Genomic DNA, 22,249 nt, shown 5'->3' on the forward strand with positions numbered 1-22,249 from the left:
GGACCCCCGGCCGGCCGCGCGCCCCAGCCGCCGCGCCGCCGCCCCCGCCGGCCACGGCAAGTCGTCGGAGTGCTTCGAGTGCGGCAAGATCTTCCGCACGTACCACCAGATGGTGTTGCACTCGCGGGTGCACCGCCGCGCGCGCCGCGACCGTGACCGCGACGGCCCCGGGGACCGCGCGCCCCGCGCCCGCTGCGGCTCGCTCAGCGAGGGCGACTCGGCCTCGCAGCCCAGCAGCCCCGGCTCGGCCTGCGCCGCCGCCGACTCCCCGGGCTCCGGCCTGGCCGACGAGGCCGCCTACGAGAGCGGAGAGGAGGGGGCGGCCCACCCTGCACCAGGTGAGCGCGTGCGCCTGGGTGGTCCAGGCGCGGGTAAGGTGGGCTCGGGCGGTCCCGGTCCCAGTAGCCCTGTGCCTCGGTCGCCTTTGCCCTGGTATCCCACGTCTAGCTGGCTTGGGCTCAGGTAGCCCTGTGTCCGGGTCGCCCCATAGCTAGGTGGCCCAGGCCCAGGAAGCCCTTGCCCGGGTAGCTCACGCTCAGGTGGTCCAGGCTCAGGGAGCTCTGTGCCTGATGGCCCTGAGCTGGGGAAGTCCAGGCCCAGTAGACCGCTGCCCGGTGGCCCAGGCCAGGTAGTCCTGGTTCGCCCATCAGCCATGCCCAGGTAGTTGAGACTCAGGTAGCCCTGTCCCTGGGTGACCCAGGTCCAGCTAACCCTTGCCCAGGATCTCATGGTCAGGGAATCTGGGCTCAATTAGCCCTGCCGCCAGGTGACCCGGCTCCCTGGTTTCCCAGGCCCACATAGTCTTGGTGCTCAGGTAGCCTCCTACTTAGGTGGCCCTACAGCCAGATAACCCTGTGCTTGGTGCCTTTTCCCAGGCGTCCCAGGCTCTGGTAGACTTGTACTCAGGAAGTGTGCGCCCAGTGTCAGTTCCACTTGAGGCTCCCGTTTGATGACTGCCCATAGTGTTTGCATAAATTCGCACCTTTGGCTATGTAGGTGATGGTCTCTCTGGGGCATCAGACATTTCTGAGCAAAGAACAGGTGATGGACCCCCTCCAAGATGTGCCCTTCTCTTCTCGCAGTCAGCTGGGCACGCATGCTTTCCTTGCCCCTCTCCTTGCACCAGATAGCAGAGTGAAAGAGGAACTTCGGATTGTGTGCAGTTATAATTAATCTCCTCAGATTCAAGTAACCCTATGGGTTTAGAGAAGGCTAATTGGAACCAGATTACTTTCCAAACTGCAGCTATGTAAATATTTAAAGATGCTTGGCCAACTTTATTTTCATCATTTTCCTATTTTTTAAAAGAAATTTTTAAACATTTTGATATTTTCTTCATAATTTTTTGTTTTGGGTAATTCTTTTAAGTGTAAGGTGATGTTTCAGTTACAGACCTGTAACTTTCTCTGCGTAGCCAGGAACGTTTTTCTCTTCTCCCTGAAAATTGGTTAATGGATGTTGCTTTTACTGAAAGGTCAGAGGCTATAGCAATCCAAGTGTTTCAGCTGGGCTTTTTATATTCTGTAGTGAGGAAGACTGCCCCTGTGCATGTCTTAAAAAACCCCACAAACATATGTCATCTTTCCCTTATTAAAGATTTAGCCAATTGTTCTGAACAGAGTTTAATTATTACGGGTCTATACAACGTTTTGTGTGAGCATCTGATACACTTAAGTATATGTGGAGTCAGTAAAAGTGTAGAAAAAAGTTGTTTCTTTGCTCCCGTGAGGGCAATCAGTCTATGCTGAACCTGCCCATGTGTGTATGTAGGTAAATGAAAATAACACGTTTTTAAAAATAATTATTTAATTTATTTTTGGCTGCGTTGGGTCTTCGTTGCTGCTCACGGGCTTTCTCTAGTTGCGGCGAGCGGGGGCTTGTATCTTGCATTTCGTTTCTTAGTCGTTAACCTGTGGGAAAGGAGCAGTAGAATATACTGTTCTCTGAAAATGCGGTGCTAGTTCTGTGAGCTTTTTTGGGTTCTTCTAGCAGCTTGTCACGTAAGATGTGGGGAACCCAATTGTGACCCCCCTGGGTGGCATTTCTGAAGATTCATTTTTGTTTTTCCTTTTAAAAAATGTTGACAACTATGGATTTTACTGGTCACATTCCAGTTGTACTATGCCTACTTTTTGGAGCACATTGGATGAAATATTAAAGCTGCCAATGATTGTTTTCCTACTTTGAGGACAAATATTTTTAATATTTGGAAAAGCTGTCCTTGCCCGCATCTATTATGATGGCAGTTAAATGATTAGTAATAAGCTAATTCAACAGTGCTTCTAACGTCACTACGTGGGAAAGATCAAATTACGTTCGCTGTAAGTTGGCATTTACTCTTTCTGTTCCTTCTCAGGTTCATTAAATTTTAGAGATTATCATTTACTTTTTAATGAGATTATATCTCTTTTCTCCGTATTAATCAACTTTTTGAGAAATGTGATATCTCAGGTGATTCCATAACAAGATTATATATGGTGTGGGTGTATAACGAGTTGACAACAGAATATTGTAGCTTATTGAGAGACTAGAAAAAGAAATTTATGGCACGACAGTGGCATAAAATGTTGAAGAACATTGTAGGTCTGCACGGGTCACTTTTTGTAGCCCCAAAGGACAGCAGCTTTCCTCCTAAAACCACAAACTTTATATCGTGGCAGGCCTTTAGTGCTCTAGCTGGCATTGAATCGCGGCTTCATGGCTGCCCCGTCAGGAGAGAGATGTGTTATATGGATTTAACACTCACAGAGCAGTCTCGTTAGCAGGGATTGGCAAGGCCTTGGAAGCAGCTACTTTGCAAGAGCAAATGGGTATGTTGAATCCTCTGTTTTGATCTGCAGTGAGCCTTGCTCTCGTTAAAAAATGCATTCAGCTTTGGAACATACTTGCCTTTCTTGTCACTAAAAGATGACTTAGATCTTTAAACAGTGACACGACTCTAATAAGTTCTCAGAACCTTGGTGGGATGACCGGTTAAAATGATTAGAGGAAACATGTAGAAATTGAGGGACAGAAGATCATACTGATTCTCAGAGGAATGAATCCCGCTACTTGTAGTAACAAAGTTGACATTAGAGTTCAGATCTTTGTGCCCCTTCCAGTAAATCCCCATTGTGCCATAGTTTTCCCCACAGATTTTTTGACATCCAGGGGTGGATTTGAATGCCGCTCCTGGATCTAGAGACAATTTGCATTATCAGATTAATTGAAAGAAACTTGCTTTTTTCATGAAATATTCTTTGTCGAGTGTTGCCTCTACTCCTTTGGAAAGCTCCGATCGTCCCATTACCTTTATTTCCACATAAGACCGGCTCCCAGCAGCCCTCACTACAGACTTAAAATAGTCTAAGAGCAAAGTTGTGAATAAAAGTCAATAATTTACAATGTGTTACGGAGCTAGATTTCAATCTTTATTGAGAAAGTGACGTGGCACTGATAGAAAGGACCCTTTTGGAGTTCACAAAAATTAATCCTTTTAATTAAGAGGAGCACTGAAAGGGCATTTAGTTGAAATTTAGAAAAATTAACATTTTCAAACACAAAGCAGGGTCATGGTGATCAGAATTTATTACTGAAGACAGGTCAACGGGCCAAAGTGCAATTCTGCTTAGAAAGCGTTAGGATGACTTAGGAGTGGTAGAAGCCTGCTGACTGTGTCTCAGAGGACTCTCTGCATCAAGTCCCTGTACTACAAGACGTGGTGCCCTTGGGAGAAGCCCTGCCTGGTGCTGGGGGCCTTGCCTTGACGCAGAACCCATTCCTACTGTTTATCTGCAGATATGCTGTTTCGGCTAAAAGTTAGGTGACTACCCCGGGTATTTTTTTAATTGAAGTATAATTGCTTTACAATGTTATATTAGTTTTAGGTGTACGACATAGTGATTCAGTGTTTTTATAGATTATATTTCATTTAAAGTTGTTACAGAATAATGGCTCTGTTTCCCTGTGTTGTACAGTATATTCTTGGTTTTGACTATTTTTTGTTATTCTAACTTCTATCGCATCAAGCGTATTGTCTGTTGAGCCCACCCTCTCTCTCTATCTTTGGATACTGATTGTAACTTAATTGATAGTAAAACCCCAAGTTTTGAAATTGCAATATTTGATTTTTTTTTTTTTTTTTTTTTTTTGCGGTATGCGGGCCTCTTACTGCTGTGGCCTCTCCCGTTGCGGAGCACAGGCTCCGGACGCGCAGGCTCAGTGGTCATGGCTCACGGGCCCAGCCGCTCTGCGGCATGTGGGATCTTCCCAGACTGGGGCACGAACCCTGCATCGGCAGGCGGACTCTCAACCACTGCACCACCAGGGAAGCCCTATTTTATTGTTTTTGACTGACAAACCCTATGGCTCAACCTAATAGAATAAAAAGTTCTTAGAGCAAGTGCCATAGTGTTACATGTAGTTGGAAGAAGTAAGGAGAGCATTTTCATAATTTAAAAATATAGTCAAGGGAAGAAAAGATAATTAGAAGGAAGACGTGGATTTGTTTCAGAAAGCCTCCACTTTCTCATATCTCTCCACCTGCTGCCACCAGGCCAAAGTCTCGGATGTTAGAGCTCATCTTCTTTCTGTCGTCATTGCAAGAAGAGCCACAGTGTTTTGATTATAACATGTTAGTTGAGCACGTGCTTTGAGACTGACCGACTGTCCACGTTTGTGCGCGGCGGGTCAGACGGGTCAGGCTGTGGTCATGCAGCTCTCCAAAAGGTTAACCAGCCAATCTTATTATTTTTTTTTGATAGACCATGGACGGTCATCAGAACAGCTTAGGGAGGAAATGTTGCTACACGTCCTCCCATTGAAGCAGGATTTAGGGGGAATCAAGGGACAAAGGTCAGAGTGTGGAGTGTGAGGTGGGCCTGGGAGGGGTGTTTGCAGTGGCGGCCGGGCCTGCTGGGACGGGAGGCTTTTATTGTTGCTTATTCTTAGCGTTTACTTTGCGATCGAGCAGGAGCTCCAAGGGGACGGATTCTCCCCACCGTCCTTCTGGTGCAGGGCGAGCATGTTCTGAGCAGGGAAGCTGGGACCTGTTTGCAGCCCCGCCTGGTTCCCATCTCCGATGCTCAGTGATGGGGAAGGACTTTTATCTTAACACAGGGCTTCATCCGTGCCTCCTGCCCACCCCCTGCCCAAGAGGCTAAAAATGACACCACAAAGAACGAGGAGTAGGAGACCAAGGAGGAGAGAACATGAATAAAGTGAGAGGATGGGAAATAGAATCCGTGTAACTAGGGTAAAGCAGCAGGCACATCTGGGAACAACCCTGTACAATTACAAACCCTGTGATCCTGAGCGGTGTCAGTCCTATGTGGTACCGGGGCCCCCCACTGAATAGGAGCCTTCGGAATTGGTACAAGTGAAATCAGGCGGTCAGCTCTCCTCGGACACGGTTCAGTCCAGCTCGCCGGGCCCAGTTTCCTCATCACACAGGCGTCTTGAGCGATACCTAATAAATGTCCATACGCAGGCTGGTCGGCCACTCTGGAAGTGCCCCGGCCGTGGTGATGCTGGCTTAGGTGCCAGGCCACAGAGCTTGGGATGCTCTCTGCCGTGTGCCAGCCAGCGGCTGGAGCACAGCACCAGGGTGGGGACCGGTGACAAGGAGAATCCGGACAGCAGAGGTGGAGATCAAGGAAGAGCTGGTTGATTCCAGATTACAGAAGAGGGACCGTAAACGGCAGACGGATGCCTTTCAGCCAGATGTGAGGGTGACACCACCCTTAGTGTTTTCTACTGTCCTGAACATCGAGGAATTGACTTAGTTGGGAATAAAGTGAGACTTGAAAACCCTCCTATTAAATTCTTATTCAGTAGGAAAGTGCAGTGAATTCTTTACGGAAAATATGCAGATGCACTTGACAGCCGACAGCAGGACGCCCTGTGGTTTAGCCAGCATCTTAGCAACCGGAAGCGTCTCCGTCAGCATGCGCACGGAGACGACGGTAATTATTCACTGGCCCTGTGGCCCCTGACGTGCCTCCGAATTATCACAGGAGATTGCGCTATGACGAGAACAGTGCCTTAGAGGTGTGCTTATTACATCCTGGTTCTTCAGACATTGGTCGTCTGTGCCTGGCGTGCACGTTCAAATTTGCTGGAACACAGCGCTGCATCCCCGACCTTCCAGAAGGAACTTATTATGCTGTGAAACGCGTGAGACTCTGGAGATTATATCCTGGATTTTCTGAGACACACACGTGGGGTGCACGGTCCTCAGCGTCATTAAGCAGACACCGTGCAGACCCTTTTGTGTGTTAGCAAAGTTCCAACACTTGATTCGTTGTCTCTCTGTCTCCATCTCTCTCTTTCACACAAGATAGAATCATAGAATTTTAGAGCTGGGAATGGTCTGCCCCCCCTTCCCCCATTTTAACAGAGAGGAAACCAAGGCATAGGGGGAATCACTATAATTTGCCCAGAGCCTCCAGGTGTGTCTGTTGCCCGAGGACAGCATGGTGGTGGGAGGCACGTGAGCGGGGTCGCCTAGGTTACGGTTCTCCTTTCGCACGAAGTAGCTGTGTGTCTTCAGTCCTCAACCCCTGGGTGTCTGGCTTCCTGGGTGGCACTATGGGGGCTGGGATCGCCACCAGCAGGGCTGTTGCCACCGTGTCCCTGTTAGGTGCCCGGCATGGCCTGGACATCCTGTCCACACGGCTCTTGTTGGTACAAGAGTTAGAACCAGAATCAGGGTCCACAGGGTCCGTCTCCCAGCCTAGGAGAGGGTGTGTGTCCTGGCTGGTCACTTGAGGGGCAGAAGCGTGTGGTCCCAGGACGGCTCAGGCCCCGTCCAGGGCTCCAGATCCCGAGTCTCCACTCCCACCCACCCTGGAGGCGACAGAGATGGAGGTAGCCCTGCCGAGCTCTGTGGAAGCCCGTGCTTGGCGGCGTGGGGTGCCGGCTTCACCCTGTCACCAGGAGGCTGCCTGCCTGTGGTAAATATCGAGCGGGTGCTGTCTGAAGGCAAAATTCACGATGTTCCTGGAGTCCAGGAAAAATGCCTGCACTGTGTTTACAGAGTCTTATTTGATGTGCCTGCTTTTCAGTCTTTTCCATCTCTGCTTCACATCCTAAATCCTGTTATTTCTGTCCTGTTGCCCCGCTGGACTTTGTTTTTCCCAGTCTGCGGTATGGGTGATGCTGGCTGCGATTTTCCGCTCTTTCCCTGTGGTTCACATGTCAGGAAGAGGAGCTTGGTCTCCTCTAGTTCAGACAGGAGCTTGTGACCTCTCGTGTGAAGCATGAGAGCCCTCTTGGTAGATGTGACCCATCAGTGGTGAGTAGAAACAAAGGAATTTGGGTCTCTCACCCCAGTCCCCTGAGATGTGGCCTTCCATGTGAAGAGGTGGGTTGAACTGATTTTGCTTCTGAACCATCAAGTGCTGATCAGTGAGGATGTGTCCCGGTCAGCTCTGCCAGGGGGATGACCCTGGGCTTTGGAAGTGAGGTTCACACCTGCTGAGCCGGGGTGTCACCCCTGAGACGGTGCCTTGTCCCAGCTGTTGTAGACATGTCATTCCAACCAGCACTGACGCCCCTGCCTGTGTTTGTGATCAGAAGTGTGATCATAATGTTTGTCTGGACCTATGATGGGGCACACCTGACAGCACCCCTTTTTCCTACCGTTGGTTGAAAGTGCCCAGGTGGCTGGCTGATCTGCTCAGCCCTTTGATGCTGTCATTGCAAGCCGAGGAGTTCCCGCTCGTGACACTGGCTTCCTGGGACCACAGCCGAGGCCCTGACCTGCCTCCCCGTCTCCCCCGCTGCACCTTCTCTGCGCCCCGAATGTCCTGCCCAGAGCTCCCCACTCACCCTCTGGGGGCCCGAGCATCCCGTTTCCCCAGCGAGCACATTGGAGGCTGGAAGTCCCTCCCGCCCGGACTCTCACTTCCAACCCTGACCCACTGTGTTCCTGGAATTGCTGCGTCTCTGCAGTTTCGTGGCGTCGGCCTCGTGCCTCACACGGTGGGCACGTCCCTCTCCTGGAACTGTGCTCTCGGTGGGCAGGGCCCAGGTGTTCGTCCTGGCGCCCCGCGGTGATATTGACTGTGCAGTGGCCGGCAGCCCCACCAGGAGGGGTCGGTTAGGTCCATCCTCCGTCCACAGTGAACTCCCAGGAGAGGTATGGTGTGTTCCTGGGAGGGGCTGAGCCCTGGGGCAGCGGGGATGCTCACTCAGTTGTCTAGCCGCCACGCGTCCGTAACAGTGGCAACGACTAGTAATAGTAGTCATGGATTAACCAACAGTGTTTTTAACATGAACTTCTTGTGATCCTGCAAAGTTTTTAAGTTGAAAGAGCCGCTTCAACGTGAAATAATATCGTGGCCTTTTTGGATGGGCTGGAGTTAGTTATGTTTGGGGTGATTTTTGGTGAGTTTGGTATTCTGCAAGGAGCCTTTCTCACGACTTCTGATCCTGCGTGTTTCCTATGGGCACCGTGATTGGGGTCTGCGTCCCGGGCTCTTTGTGAACCTTTATCACCAGAGGAGCAGAAGCGGGCTCAGCGTTTGCAATGCTGGATGGCCGAGTGCGCGGCAGCTGGTGTGCGTGCGGTCAGCTCTGACCCCGCTCACGGTCATGGCTGGCTTCCCAGGATGTGGTGACTCAGGTCCCTGAGGGTTTCCCACCTCACTGCCAGGGTCCCCGTGCCTGGTGGCCGTATAAGGATCGGGAGCTGGACGCCTCGCCCACCCGACCGCTCTGGGGCTCAGGGTCCGCGTGCCACACGTGCGCTTGGGCTGATCCCTGACCCGGGCTGGGGCTGTGACTGGAGGGTAGGCCTGGTGCGCAGTCGGTGGCGGACACAGCTTTGGCGCTCGAGGGCCCAAGACCGAGGCAGAGCGAGGACCTGCGGACTGTCTAGGGATTGTGTGGGGCGCTGGGACTTGGAGCCCTTGGGGGAGTCCTTGGTGTCTTTCCAGGGGAGTCCTCGGTGTCATGCTGAGAAGCTGCAGAGGCCCTGTGCCCTCGCCCCCAGCCCTGGGGTCTTTCCTGCTGAGACAAGCATCCCTTTCCTGCTCCTGCCTTGGCCCAGCCCACTGGGAGTCTGAAGTTCACAGTCAGTGCCCGTGACCTCGGAAGCAGACCCACCCAGAGCTCAGGCGGCCCCTTCTTTCAGGATATACTGTCCTTCCCGTGGCACATTCCAGCTCAGCCAGCTCTGTACCGTGGGTGCTATCGATTTGTATCATCCTTGGTCTGCATGTTCATTGTGGGTACGGTGAATCATTTAGTTAGCTGAGATTCTCTTTTCTCAAGCATTTAGGTTTTATTCGGTAAGTGTTTTTGTTGTGTACGTGTCTCTGGCACACGTTCTTAATTTTTTCATTTGTAAGTTTGTTTTTTTTTTTAAGTTCTTAATTTCCTGTGTGCCTGACCTATTCTGAGGCTGGTTTTTCATGAAACCTTTGTAGGCTACTGATCTGGTCCAGTATTTGCATACACGGTTTGTCTAAGCCTTTGCGTATTAAAACAGATTGTGCTTTCAGATCTATATTTTACTAGAATTGAAAAAGCTAGGGATAGTCTTCTCTGGATTAAAGATTAGAAGGTCACACCTTCATTACTGGAATTTTACCGGTATCTGTGTGTGCGGTCAGTGTAGTCGCATCCGCTTAAAGGATGCCTCGTCTTCTGTTTTATTTACAAAGGCAGCCACTGATTTGAGAGAAGTTTTTTCACAGATGAGTAAGACACTTGGGCTGACTGCTGGCTGCCAAATATGTTCCCCTAACAATGTGCGAGATCTGAGTATTACTCATGTTCTTTTTGAGAACTCCAGAATAATTACTTTCAGCACTGTGACTAAACTGTATTCCAGTTTTACTGTGACTACTCTGTTCACGTAATAACTTGATTGGTTACTGAAATATATCATTTAAAATGATAACCCAGTGGTACCCTCTGATGACCGGTTGGTCATCCTATAGAAAATGCCGCGTGTGCCTAAACCTAATATCTGAAACCTGCTGGGGAATGGCAGCTTCCTCCAAAATCACGAAGTCATGTTGTTCCTGCAGACAATAATCCAGTGATTGAAGAGTCCATCAGTGGACTGGCCCGTTGGAGAACATCATTTTTGACGTTGGAATGATGGTCAGTTTCCCAGTCTGACTCCTAGGTACTGTAATTGCTTTGATTGAAAACTTGTCTATGATGTTCTTGGTTTTTTAAAATTGATTTCTGCAGAATTCATGAGATATGATTGATACAGATTAATCCAGTATTGGACTTGAAATGCATAGTAATGGGGTGGAGTGAACATTTTCATCTTTAAGAAATATGATTTGGGGCTGTTTTCTCAGAAATGATGAAATTTGGTAGGGCATGGCCATGAGGTTGAAAACAGGCATTAAACCCTTAAAAGCTGTTTTTCTTGTAAAGCTCCTTGGCTGACAGAGGAGTGTCATTACTAGCCTCACAGTGCAGTTAAAATGTGTCACCGGGGAGGCGACTTACAGAGTTCCTGAATTCCAGGTGTGAAGAAAGGGATTGCAAAGTCCTGACTTGGGAAATTTTGGAAACTCTGAACACGAGGCTCTGGACAGGTTGTGTGTCAACACCAACGAGATAAAAGAGTCTCTGCAGTTTCCATGGTGACAGCCTACTCACAAGTCAGAAACCAATTCTTGATATGTTTTGAAACCCCAGTTACAAAAGGGCACCGTGCTTGAAAGTTAGCTGGGAAGAGATGAAATCGCTTACACAGAGCTGCCCGGTGAGCTGGACAGCACTGGGCAGACATGATTCTTGGATCCCTTTTAAATGTCCACATTTCTTTTCTGTTCTGGGTCCGAATTTCTTGGGTTTTCCTTCTTGTGTTGAAGATCTTTTCCTCTGAGTTTAAAGGTCTGGTGTATGGGGGGTGTAGTACAAGTTCGTAGAAGTTTTTGGAGCGGTGCCACATCTGGAAGCCTCCCAGAGCAGGTGCACAGGGCAGATGAGGGGCCGGTCTTTCCTTCCCGCCATCTGTTGGTCCAGCGTCAGCCACGCCCACCCAGCTGGCCACTGGTCAGATTCATCCTGTTCAGGCTCCTCCCCCTCGCTCCTCTTCCTATCAGATGGGCAAAGGGGAGTAAGGAAGTGGGAGGAAACAGGACATCAGCTCGCACCCAGTGCTCAGCATGCACGACCAGCCTTGATGTAGGGCAGCAGTGGGCACATGTGGCAGTCCGTCCAGTCTCCCAGGATCCTGTGCTTGTTGTCTTGGCTGTGTCCCAAGGCCAGAGACAGAATCCCAGACTGTGACCAGTGTGCCCGGAACAGATCGCCGTGACCCTGCCCTTGTCATTCCCACAGGCCTCCTCCTGGGAACCTCCACTGCTGCCATCCCCACCCCCCACCCCCACCCCCAACCCTGTCCCTCTGCCCTGGCTGCAGGGGGCGTGTCACTTCGCAGCTCCCTCGGATGCCCTTGGTGGGGGGAGGCCTTCCAGGGCAAGGTTAGGGTCCCCCAGACCTGGTCTTCTTGCCTGAGGACTGCTCCTACCGCTACCCCAGCTCTCCTGCCCCCCAGTGAGGAGGGGAGAGGCCAAGGCTGCCTTTGTCCAGCCCCGTGCCCAGGCTGACGACTGACTCTTCTCTGCTTCTTTCCTCCAGAGCCTGTGTCCCCGGCCCCCATGGGTCACGGGGGCAGTGATGGAGGTGGACAAGCAAGGGCTAACATTTCACGGGCCGGATCCCGACTGGCACGTGCAACTGATGTTAGAATTCTGTTCATTCTTTGCAAAACGGACAAGTCTTTGGTGAATACGTGGCGAACAATCCACATTCTGCAGCCGTGCTTCCCCACCTCAGCCACTCAGGAGATGTTTATTTTGTACCCTCAGGTCTTTAAAGAATATTTACATACGCAGTGTATACACGTGCGCCATTGTTTTTCTCGTTTTGATCCTTAATAAGATCATTTTATTTGTTTTGTGGCGCGATTTGCTTTTCTAGCAAACAGCATGTCTTGGGAATCGGCCACATCCATGGAGTGTCTCCTGACCTGCGTCAGACGGAACGTGATCGTAATTTATTTGCCTGTGGATGGACATGGAAGTTTTTTCCCAGTTTTCATTACAAGTAGAGCCTGCAGTAAATGTGCTGAGGACACTTAGGAGAATTTCGTGATCGATTTCTGTAATGAAATTGCTGGTTTGAGGGGTTTGCACATTTCAAATTTCAGAAGATTTTGCCAGATAGGTTGTAACATGCTCACATCCACCAGCAGTTTATGAGTTGGGCCCATTGTCCCAGACCTTCAACAATTATGGGTGTTATAAAGGTACTACAGTTGCTGCCCCAAAGGAAAAATGTTATACATTTATTGCTTTGATCTCTGTTTTCATAGTTTCTGTGACAATAAGCATGTTTTCATGTTTGTTGGTCATTTGTATTTCTTGTGTGATATACCTGTTCATGCACTTTGCCCATTTTTGTAATGTGTTGTTTGTCCTTTTCTTATTATGTTATAGGAGCGCTTCATATATTGTGGATATGAATCTTTGTTTGCTTTAAATACTGTCTCCTAGTTTAATAAAAGACTTTTTTATGAAGTCTTTTATTGCAGAAGTTCTAAAACTGCCAGGATTGGCAGTTTTTTTCCTTTACGGTTCTTCAGTTTTACACACCATTTAGAAAGGCACCCCCTGCCCTACTGTTAAAATATTTTCATTGAATAAAGCTAGTTTGCCTTATGACATTTACCTTATTACACATTGCGCTCATCACGTGGGACTTGTGACGTATTCTGTGAGACGTTTTCACATTTTTTCCATATTGCTCTCCAGTTTTTCCAACATAATTTATTCTGTCATCAGTCTTTCCTCCACTGGCTTGAAAAATCCTTATTACACACGAATGTCCACGCGCTAGCTTCTTCACCCAGCATCTGAAGGCTTGGTGAACCATCCTAACCCAGTGGGGTGTGGGTGTTAGCGGGGAATCTGAGGTTGAGGTTCAAGGACGCTTCCTCCGGATCGTGCCAGTTATAAGCGTTGAAGCCAAGTGACTCCAGACGTCAGGAGCTTGTTCTGTTACGCTGCTTGCACTGGCTGGGCAGAGGCAGGTAGGAGGGACCAAGGAGGAGCCGGTGGGAGGCTGCCTTGCACCTGCTAGAGCCGTGCCTGTTCTCTCCTTGGCTACTGGACAGTCCTGAACCTCCCCTTCCCAGCCGCGCTCTGCCCCAAAGCCCAACCCAGCAGCAGGGCCTCAGGCCGGGGACTGGGGGTGGGATGTCTTGGCAACCTGCCCAGAGAAGGTGCAGGAATGAGGGGCTGCAGGTAGGCCCTCCCTTGCACGGGAGGGACCTTTGAAGGCACTGAGGCTCCGAGAGGCCCCATCACAGTCATTAGTTAAGTGCCTGCCCTGTGGTTTGGGTCCTTTGAAGGTAGTACTGGCTTCTCCCCTGTTCTCCATGAATACGTTCAGCTCTTTGCAGTAAATGAACGGCACTGCATCTAGATGAGAAGTAATTTTCTTCGTGATGCATAGCGTTGGTGTCTCCCATCAGCGTTCACACGTTGTGTTTGGACCGTGCATCTAATTCACACAGTGTTTCCTTTGAAGTCATTCATGTAAATAATGTATTTGTCTAGTTGAGAACACGTTAGAGGTTTAGTAAATAAAAAATACAGGGTGCCTGTTAAATTTCAGATAAACATCGAATACTTTTTTTTTTTTTTTTTTAGCATAGGCACGTCCCACGTAATGTTTGAGACATGCTAAAAGTTACTTGTCCTCGGTGTGAAATTCAGACTACCTGGCTAGCCTGTGTGTTACGTGGTGCCTGTCTCTGGGTGAATCTTCTGGCAGGTGGTTATTTCAGGGCACCCGGGAAACATCTGGTCTTGTTTCCTGGCCTGCTCGTTGGCGGACTAAGGCCTGTTTAGCAGCTCTGTTTACTACTAGATGGAGATGCTGGGACCTCAGGCTGTGAATGTTCGAAGGATAATTAGCTGAGGGAGAAAAGGGGAGGGCCTTCTGGTAGAGATACCTCTCTTTCTATTGTTTACACGCGTTAATACTTTAAACACGTGCATTAGCCATGTTGAGGGTCAAAACAATGCTGGTGGAAAAAGAGATTCAAGAGAAAACAACAATTGCCTTTAGTCTCTTTGCGTGATGAAAAAAATCTTAGCATTTTCTAACACGGAAAATGTTCAACAAAGCACCTGGAGCCAGAATGACGTGACACATTTGAGTGCACTGCACAGCACGAGGGAACCGGGATGCTGAAAGCTACTGAAACGTGTCCTAGAGAAGAATAATACTACAGGGGTTGCTTCTCTGGTACAGACGTCAGTCATCAGAACAGGAAGTTCCATTCTGTTTGGAATTTGGTAGCTTCTGGGCTGAAGCTTGCTGTTGTCTCTTGGGTCAGTTCTGTTACGTGGTGGGGTGTCACTATTCCGTGGTGGGTGTAGTATTGGGGTCAGAGCTTTGCCCTGACTTTGTGGGACCCTTGCAGATGCCCCAAAGAATCTGCTAAGAGTCAAGGTGTAAAAATAGAAGATCCCAGCCTTAACTGCTGAAACTTAGCTCACACCCACGGGCCTATCTCCTTAATTCAAAATAAAAAGAGACCCAAGACTCCTTTAGATCCTGCTCTAGACCTGGGCTTTCCAGATGTAGAGATGTGTCTTGTAATCTCAGTGGTCCGTGATCTGTAGCCTGTGATTTTCACAAATAATAGTCAATAATGACCGACGACTGACTACCCCTCCCCCAGAGCAGCATAAGGAATTCGGTTCTCGTCCTGAAGTGGTTTATTTACTGGATGTATTTCTTCTGATTCTGAATTGATTTTGCCTGTGTGTGATCTACCCTTATTTAGTTTTGGTTAAGAAAATATTCCGTAAATATGTGAAGCAAAATCTGGCAAATCACCACTGCCTTGGGAGTCCTTTGTCCCGGGTTTGAACTGTTGAAGAATTACTGACTTATCAGTTGTAGATTCCACGACGCACATGGAAACGTCCCCAAAGCAGTGGGCTCCTCCCATCCCTGTGACGTCACAGAGTATACAGAGAGCTCTCGAGTTCATTTTAAAAGGTTGGTCTGTAATTGAAATGGAAGGTTCTGGAGTCTGATGTCACCTTGAGATGAGGCCTTCCTGAGTCAGCAGAAGGTCCTGACTCACCTGAATGCGGTTCAGAGGTGAGCATCCAGACATCTGCCAACAGATGTCTCGTCCTGTCGTGTCGCTTACCTGGTGTTTGAGGCGAGGTCCTTCCAGGTCACATCAGGGGAGCATTTGTGGGAACGTGCAGGAAGGACTGGGCTGCATCTCTCTCCCGGAGGGACTTGAGAACTGCAGAGTTTGATCCCTGTAACCTCTCCTTTTCCAGCCCGTAAAAGGGTTTGTGGGTGTTTTCCTCCTGGGGATTCTTCCCTTGGAAAGACTGCACGTGAACCCTGGTGAGACGTGTTTTCGCTGACCTTTTCGGTAGCGCTGCTTGCTGCTGGGCAGACTCCTGGCATCTCTGAGTGTATCCCAGTCTAAGCCTTGAGATGCGCTCAGCGCAGGGTTTCCATGCCGACGCGAGTCGGCAAGATGATGCAACATTTGGTTGCAGGACTGCGTACCATTTTGAGAGGACCACTTGTGTTCTTTCATTAGGTAAAACTCAACCAACCAATTACAAACATGAATTATCTCTGCGTATTTTCAAGATTTGTGCAGAGGAGAATTATGTTAGGTTTTATTTTTCCGGTTTGATGTATTTTATAATCTGAGATTTCCTTCTCGCCTTTACTGCCTGTAATTTAAACTCTTTGGCTTGTCCTTTTCTTGGTAGAATTGGAAACATACCTCTCCTCTTCCTAAGGTCACCCTCCTCGCTGTGGTCTGCTTGCGCAGGTGTGTCTGGTCCACGACTCCTTTCCGTTTAGTCGCTGTCTGGGTGTCTCCTGTCCTCACCTTGCCATAAACATGGAGACACTTCTCCTGTAGTCTTAGAACTGCCTCATATTTAGTCCTTTCAATTCGAGACCATACTTGTTTCGACTGTTGCATTGACCTGCACTTCTGATTCCTCGGTTTCCAGAAAGTTAGTCCCCAGTCTCACGGTCTCAGGGACAGCCCTGCTTGTGTCTGATCCCCAGCGTCTGCCTGGGTCCACAGCCGGGCCCTGAGGGCTGAGCGGCGGTGGTGGTGGGGGGGCGGCGCGCGTGTGCTTCACCCTTGACTCCTGAAGGGGAGGATGCTGAGACCTGCCACCTGGAGCTGCAGCCCTTTGGGTGGACAGACACCACCTAGGGGGTCGGGATGGCATCATCCCCTGGCTTCTCTCCACGAAGTGTCTGCCTCGGCCTCACTTAGGCCGTATCCTCCACACCCGCAGCTGACAGCAGTGGCTTACTGGGTCCTGATCAATGCCACCAAAGACCAGGTTGGCATGATTAGCATGTATAATAGCTCGGCTGAATTTGGCTGGGATTTATTTTATTTTTTTTAATTTTAAAATTCTGTGGTTTATGAGTTTTTCTCTTACGAAGAAAGAAAGGTATTCATTCAATGATCAATTTGATAGGGTTAATCCATAGGAGGTCAGGATACTGGCAGTCTTGTCACAAATGCCCAAAGAAATGCATATCCTTGCTTCCCTATGGCTGATGGCTTTTTTTTCTCTTGAAAGAGCATGTTCTTCATGCATTTCTGTGTTTTTTATTAATTTTTATTGGAGTACAGTTGCTTTACAATGTTGTGTTAGTTTCTGCTGTGCAGCAAAGTGAATCAGCTCTATGTACACATACATCCCCTCTTTTTTGGATTCCCTTCCCATTTAGGTCACCACAGGGCACGGAGTGGAGTTCCCTGTGCTGTACAGCAGGTTCTCATTAGTTATCTATTTTATACATAGTAGTGTATATATGTCAGTCTGGTTGGGATTTACTTTAAATTGCTCAAGTAGCCGTACTTTTACTTAAAATAGCAATAAGCAATGATAATCATTGATTTTCTGGTGCATTAATCAATTAAGAGGAAAAAAAACCAACAACCCTGCCTTAAAAAGGCCAAAGTGATACAGATTGATCCATGCATGAGACAGAAAGACCCATGATGGCTTGGGTGCCAGACCTGCCTGGTGACTAAGATCTATGGAAATGTCTTCAAAAACTCCTTTTTCTCTTGAAAATACATATTCTGTGGCACAATGTGTATACTTTTTTACTGTAAGTAAGACCAAAGAAATGTGAAGTGTTGCCAAAACATAGGCATCCCTCTGTGTAGTTCAGAGTAGTTCTTATGTAATAACTCCATCGTGGGCCTGGGAAGGTTTTATTGGATTTATTTTAGGATGATGTGCGCCCATAGGTCCTGCTCGGGTGTTTTGAAAAGACACTGGCTGTTGGGAGAGTAGGGAACTCCAGGGCCCCGTGTGTCCTTCAAGCCAGCCCTTGCCTTGAGCTATCCAGCAGGTTTCTGTGAGGGCAGAGGGAGGGACGAGGTGGCAGCTTTGCCAGAACAGACCTCACCGGGGGCTCGGGCTGGATTCTGTTCCGCTCTGAGACAGGGTGGAGCCCGAGGGCTCAGGACGTGCCCCGGACGTGTGACCTGTCCCTTAAATCAGGAAGCCTTGACCTGGGACCTGCCAGGTTTGTGTCCATCACCCCACTTTCTGCTCCTGTGCAGCCGGCATGTGGGCCAGGCCATCTGACCGGGCGGCCAGGAAAGCAGTAGCAGCCGGGCCAGAGCTGTGCTCTTCGGGGGTTTGGCCCTTCCTTTGTCTCAGGGCTTATGGCACCCTGAACGTCACCTCAGGCTACGTCTCCGTCCCCCTTTCCGACGTGCCCCAGCCTAAACTCAGGGTGACTCCTAAGCTGTCACCACTTTTGAACATTTCTGAGTCCGTGGTCTCCCTTGACAGTGGGAAATATACGTGAGAATAGTGTTTCACTGACCTTGGTAGTGTTTCACTTGACCTTCAGAATTCGGAGATCTCCTGCCTCTTTGTTCTCTTCTATTTATCCTTTTTCTTGTGGGGGGCAGGGAATCACCAAAATTTTTTGGGTCTGTTATTAGAGTCTTCAAAAGATCGCCGTAATCTGTGGAAGTTCAGTAACCTTCAGCGATTGTCGGGTCAAGTACCCGTTTGGGGGAGAGTCTGGGAATTTAACTGCCCCACATAAAACTTTTTGAGAAAAAAATGCGATTTTATTTTTGAACGACCGGTTTATATGTACTTTGTTTTTTAGAATATAACACTTTCAGGGGGTGTACCCCCCAGCATTTTAAGACGGCATGAAGGCATGTGAAGCATAAACTTTTATAGCTACAGGAATTGCTCTTCTGCCCAAGCTCTTTTGATCATCTCTCAGATTTAGAAATTATTTTCTTTAGGTATCTGCTGTTTTCCATAAAATACTGTAACCCTTGCCCCTGCCTCCGCCTTCCCCACATGTAAATAGTTCCCCAAATAGTGTGTATGCCCTTAAAATGAGAAATCTACATGACCATAGCTTCAGCTGGTTGGGTTTTCTCCCACGTCTAGTATTTTACCGATTCTAGCAGTTTGACAGGTTACTTTTCTGGGACTCGGGTATGTGGTAAGGTGCCCTGTACCGAGATGAGGGGGTGGGATGGTGATAGGAGGGGGGCCGTAGGTAAGAGGTGCTTTGAAGGGCTTCACAGCTTCAGACAGTTGAGCAGTTGTGGTTGGAGATGGGATGCGCAGCTTCCTTAAATCTCAAGCCCAGCAGAGATCTTAAGGAAATGAGAGCAGCAGTAAGTGACTCCTAAGAATGAAAAACTACAGAAACGCAGGTATTAGACAAATATTAAACAAAAAGCATCCTCGCCCCTGGAGCTGTTGGCGGTGTCAGAGCCACTGCGGTACCTGGCTGCCATCGTGCTGACCTGGCTGGGGTTGTTGTCTCTGCCAGGCTTGGGCACCAGGTTACTGGGCTGTTGGTCCACGGGGCCTCGCACAGCCCCGATTCCTTGGCATTTGGGCACAAACGAATGTAAAAAGACTATGGTTATGAGATGATTCGTATTTTTAGTATGTGTATCCTGATGAACATTCCTGGATTGTTACGTTACGCACAGTGTAATCATTGTAGAAAATGCAGATAAGGAAAAAGGAAATAAAAGTGACATCCTTACTCAGAGGCAACTATGGTTGAGGTTTTGGTCCAGCTGTGCCTTCCTGTGCATCTCCTTTGGCTACACTCTTTATACACGAACACATTTATATCTTACATGGGTGCGTATACGCATACACTTGCACACATCTGACAAATAATAGCTCTGTTACCCGTTTTTAAAAACTTGATATATTATTAGCTCTTGTTTACAGTTTAATATACAATTCTGGACAGTTGGTGCCCGCGGGGTCCTGGAAGCTAGAGATGTAACTCAATCGTGGCATTCAGAGACAGAGGGGACAGCCTGTGACTTAACGGGTCTTCTCCCAGCTGACGGGCTCTTTTTGCGAGACTGCGTGAGACACACAGGAGCCCTGTCGACACGGGGTTCCAGCCCCTCCTGGACACCGGCTCTCCACAGACTTTTTGTGTCTCTTTTCTTACCTGGGAAATGAGGCCTCGGGTCCCATCCAGACCCCCTCTCCGCAGCCCCTGCTGCTTCTGTGTGGCATTTCTGTAGTTGCCTCAAGCAGAAAGACATTTGTATCTTCACTTAGTAGAAAACTGGGTCTGTCATCATTTGTTCAGTTTTTGACACACAACTAAATTCTTTATATTTTTAAAGCGATTGTTCCTTTTTCTCTTGCTTAGCACTGTATTACAGGTTTTCAAGAGAAAATAGAGATTAATTACATTCTGAATGAAATTTTTGCTAAAGCATTTTTGTTTTCACCTTAACTCTCACATGTAAGGCTAGTCCAAGAAACACAATCTTCTTTTTCCTTTTTTTTTCCCACATATGAGGCCAGTTTATTTCAGGCAGGGATCTGAGTGAGTTACTGTTGATGGAGGATGTCCTTCTCAGTGGTGAAACCATGCATTGGGGACCCCAAAATCATTGGAAAAGATAAATTCTAAAAGACTTTTTTTTTTTTTTTGAGGTACGCAGGCCTCTCACTGTTGTGGCCTCTCCCGTTGCGGAGCACAGGCTCCGGACGCGCAGGCTCAGTGGCCATGGCTCACGGGCCCAGCCGCTCCGCGGCATGTGGGATCTTCCCGGACCGGGGCACGAACCCGTGTCCCCTGCATCGGCAGGTGGACTCTCAACCACTGCGCCACCAGGGAAGCCCAAGACTGTATTTTACTGACATACTTATTTTATTGATACCAACAGACTGCTTACAATTTACTTTTAAAAATTTACAGTTGTATTTGACCCCCAAGCGGAGAAACTTGCAACTTGAAAACTAGCAAAATTGTAGGATTTCACATTTAATAGGTGAGCACCGTTTTGTCCTTTGAGTGTTTAAATAGCATTTCTCTTTAGAGATGTAAATATTGACCTAGGAACTTCTGAAACGTATGCAGAAACTTAGTGACAGCAGTAATTCCATAAAAGGAACTACGCATTTCTTTCCTTTTTAGGAATAATAAAATCTCCTATGCAGTATTTTCTCTCATTGAAAGCTACCAAGTTAATATAATTAATTACATCAAAAAAAGGGATTAAAAAATTCCTTCAAGTTTTATTACTTCTTGGCTTTAAATAGCAGAAAAGTGTCAGATGTGAATTCTGAGATAACAGGTTTTCACTGAGGATTACTTACTGGGATAGGTTAAAGTCATAAAAAATTGTCCTTGGATTATGCACTTATTTAAATATTTAACAAAATGTGAGTTAGAGAAATTGAGGCACTGCTTGCAGATAATCCTCGGTAAAGACAAAGAGTCATGAATGTTTTCAAATTGGGTGAAGGCAGAAAAGTTTTCAGGTTTTGAACGTTCCGGATTCCTGGCGTTGTCCTGACGGCTTTGGTTTCCACGTTTTCATGGGTTAATAAAATGCTGAAAGAGCTGAGAGCATCGTGAAGTGAAACATTTAAGGCTGAAACTGTGCTCCCAGATCTCTGCCCTTGCCGGGGACAGCGCGAGCCTGTTCTTTGAAGTCAGGAATCAGGGACCAGATGAACCACTGGGTAAGTTGTTACAGAGTGGAGGCATTCAGAGTTCAAAGGCATCTCGCGGAGACCCTCTGCCAAGTTTCATTTCAAAACTTTACAGCAACCATCAAATGGTGGCAAGCTGCGAAGCACTGTGAAAATCTGTTTATTTCTCAGTATCCCAGGCCGTCCTGACCCTGTGTTCTCCAGGTTCTTTATGGAGGTCTTTGGGGCTGTGTTGGCCAAGCATGGGGATGGCTGGGTGGACATCCCTGCCTGCATACTTCTTCCCTCTTTGCTTGCTGATTGGAAACTGGAGATAAATTTGGAGGAAGGAGAGTGGAGAAATGGAGTACATGTTTTTTTATCTAGACTCAACTTGGGAAGGAGGCAGTATTTAAGACGGAGGGAAACATGTATCTTCAGAAATAGTTTTTGCCAAAGATGAAGACTTTCCCCAAGTTTTCCTTCCTATGACTCTGTAAGCCTTGGTCTCCACTACTGTGGAGGTTCTGTGTGTAGTTACTTCCCATCAAAGATGGCTCTACATTGACTGTTCAAAGATGTTTCAGATGAAATCTCAGGGTAAGTAGTCTAGGAACTGTTGCCTTCTGTTTCTTAAGGGCTACAGAGAATATAAATCTCAATTTCCTAATCTGATACTTGGGCTTGGGTTACATCTTATGATTTGAAACAGGATTATATATTTGACTAAAGACCAAAAAGCCCCAAACAGTAAGTTTGGAAAACTTGCAGATCTTGGCTTTGGTCACTCATGGGCAAATTCAGGGCCGTTGACATGGTCTGAAGCATGTGCCACATTCCCAGACCGACTGTCCACGTGCCCACGGAGCTGGGCCCGGGGGACTTCCCAGCTCTGCCTGAAAGAGAAGGCCGTGCGTCTTCTGCGATGTGTGTGACACACAGGGGACCCCTCTCGCTGTGGAGCTGGCCTCCTCCAGACGGACTGAAGTGTGTTCCAACTATGAAGCTTCCACCCCTTTCATAAAATGTCTTAGTGCCCTGTGGTTTCCATCCTTAAAGTTTTGTCTGTCTTTTCTGTGGGCCTGGCCTTCCCTCTCAGTGAGATGCAGTGATTCAGCACAAGGTATGGGAAGTCAGTCTTTCCTTCACAGTATCCGTATGTCTGGTATGGAGGGATTATTGCTGGCACAGCTCACGCTGTTCGTGGAAGTTAGCAAGGAATTTCCAGGTGTTGGAGAAGGTTGCTGACGGCG

The 22,249-nt window shown here is 48.2% G+C and overlaps 1 protein-coding gene across 1 annotated transcript in view; it reads left to right on the top strand.

The window, feature by feature from the left end:
• Nucleotides 1-22,249, top strand: part of ZNF516 (zinc finger protein 516) — a 64,500-nt gene that overhangs the window by 2,463 nt on the left and 39,788 nt on the right. The window contains exon 2 of the mRNA XM_029232646.1: nt 1-338. This exon is cut by the window's left edge and continues 9 nt beyond it. Within this exon, the coding sequence (XP_029088479.1) occupies nt 1-338 (338 nt within the window). The remainder of the gene's footprint in view (nt 339-22,249) is intronic.

Source organism: Monodon monoceros, unplaced genomic scaffold, assembly GCF_005190385.1.
Source record: "Monodon monoceros isolate NGI ecotype Baffin Bay Population unplaced genomic scaffold, NGI_Narwhal_1 Super_Scaffold_1, whole genome shotgun sequence".
Classification (NCBI taxonomy): domain Eukaryota; kingdom Metazoa; phylum Chordata; class Mammalia; order Artiodactyla; family Monodontidae; genus Monodon; species Monodon monoceros.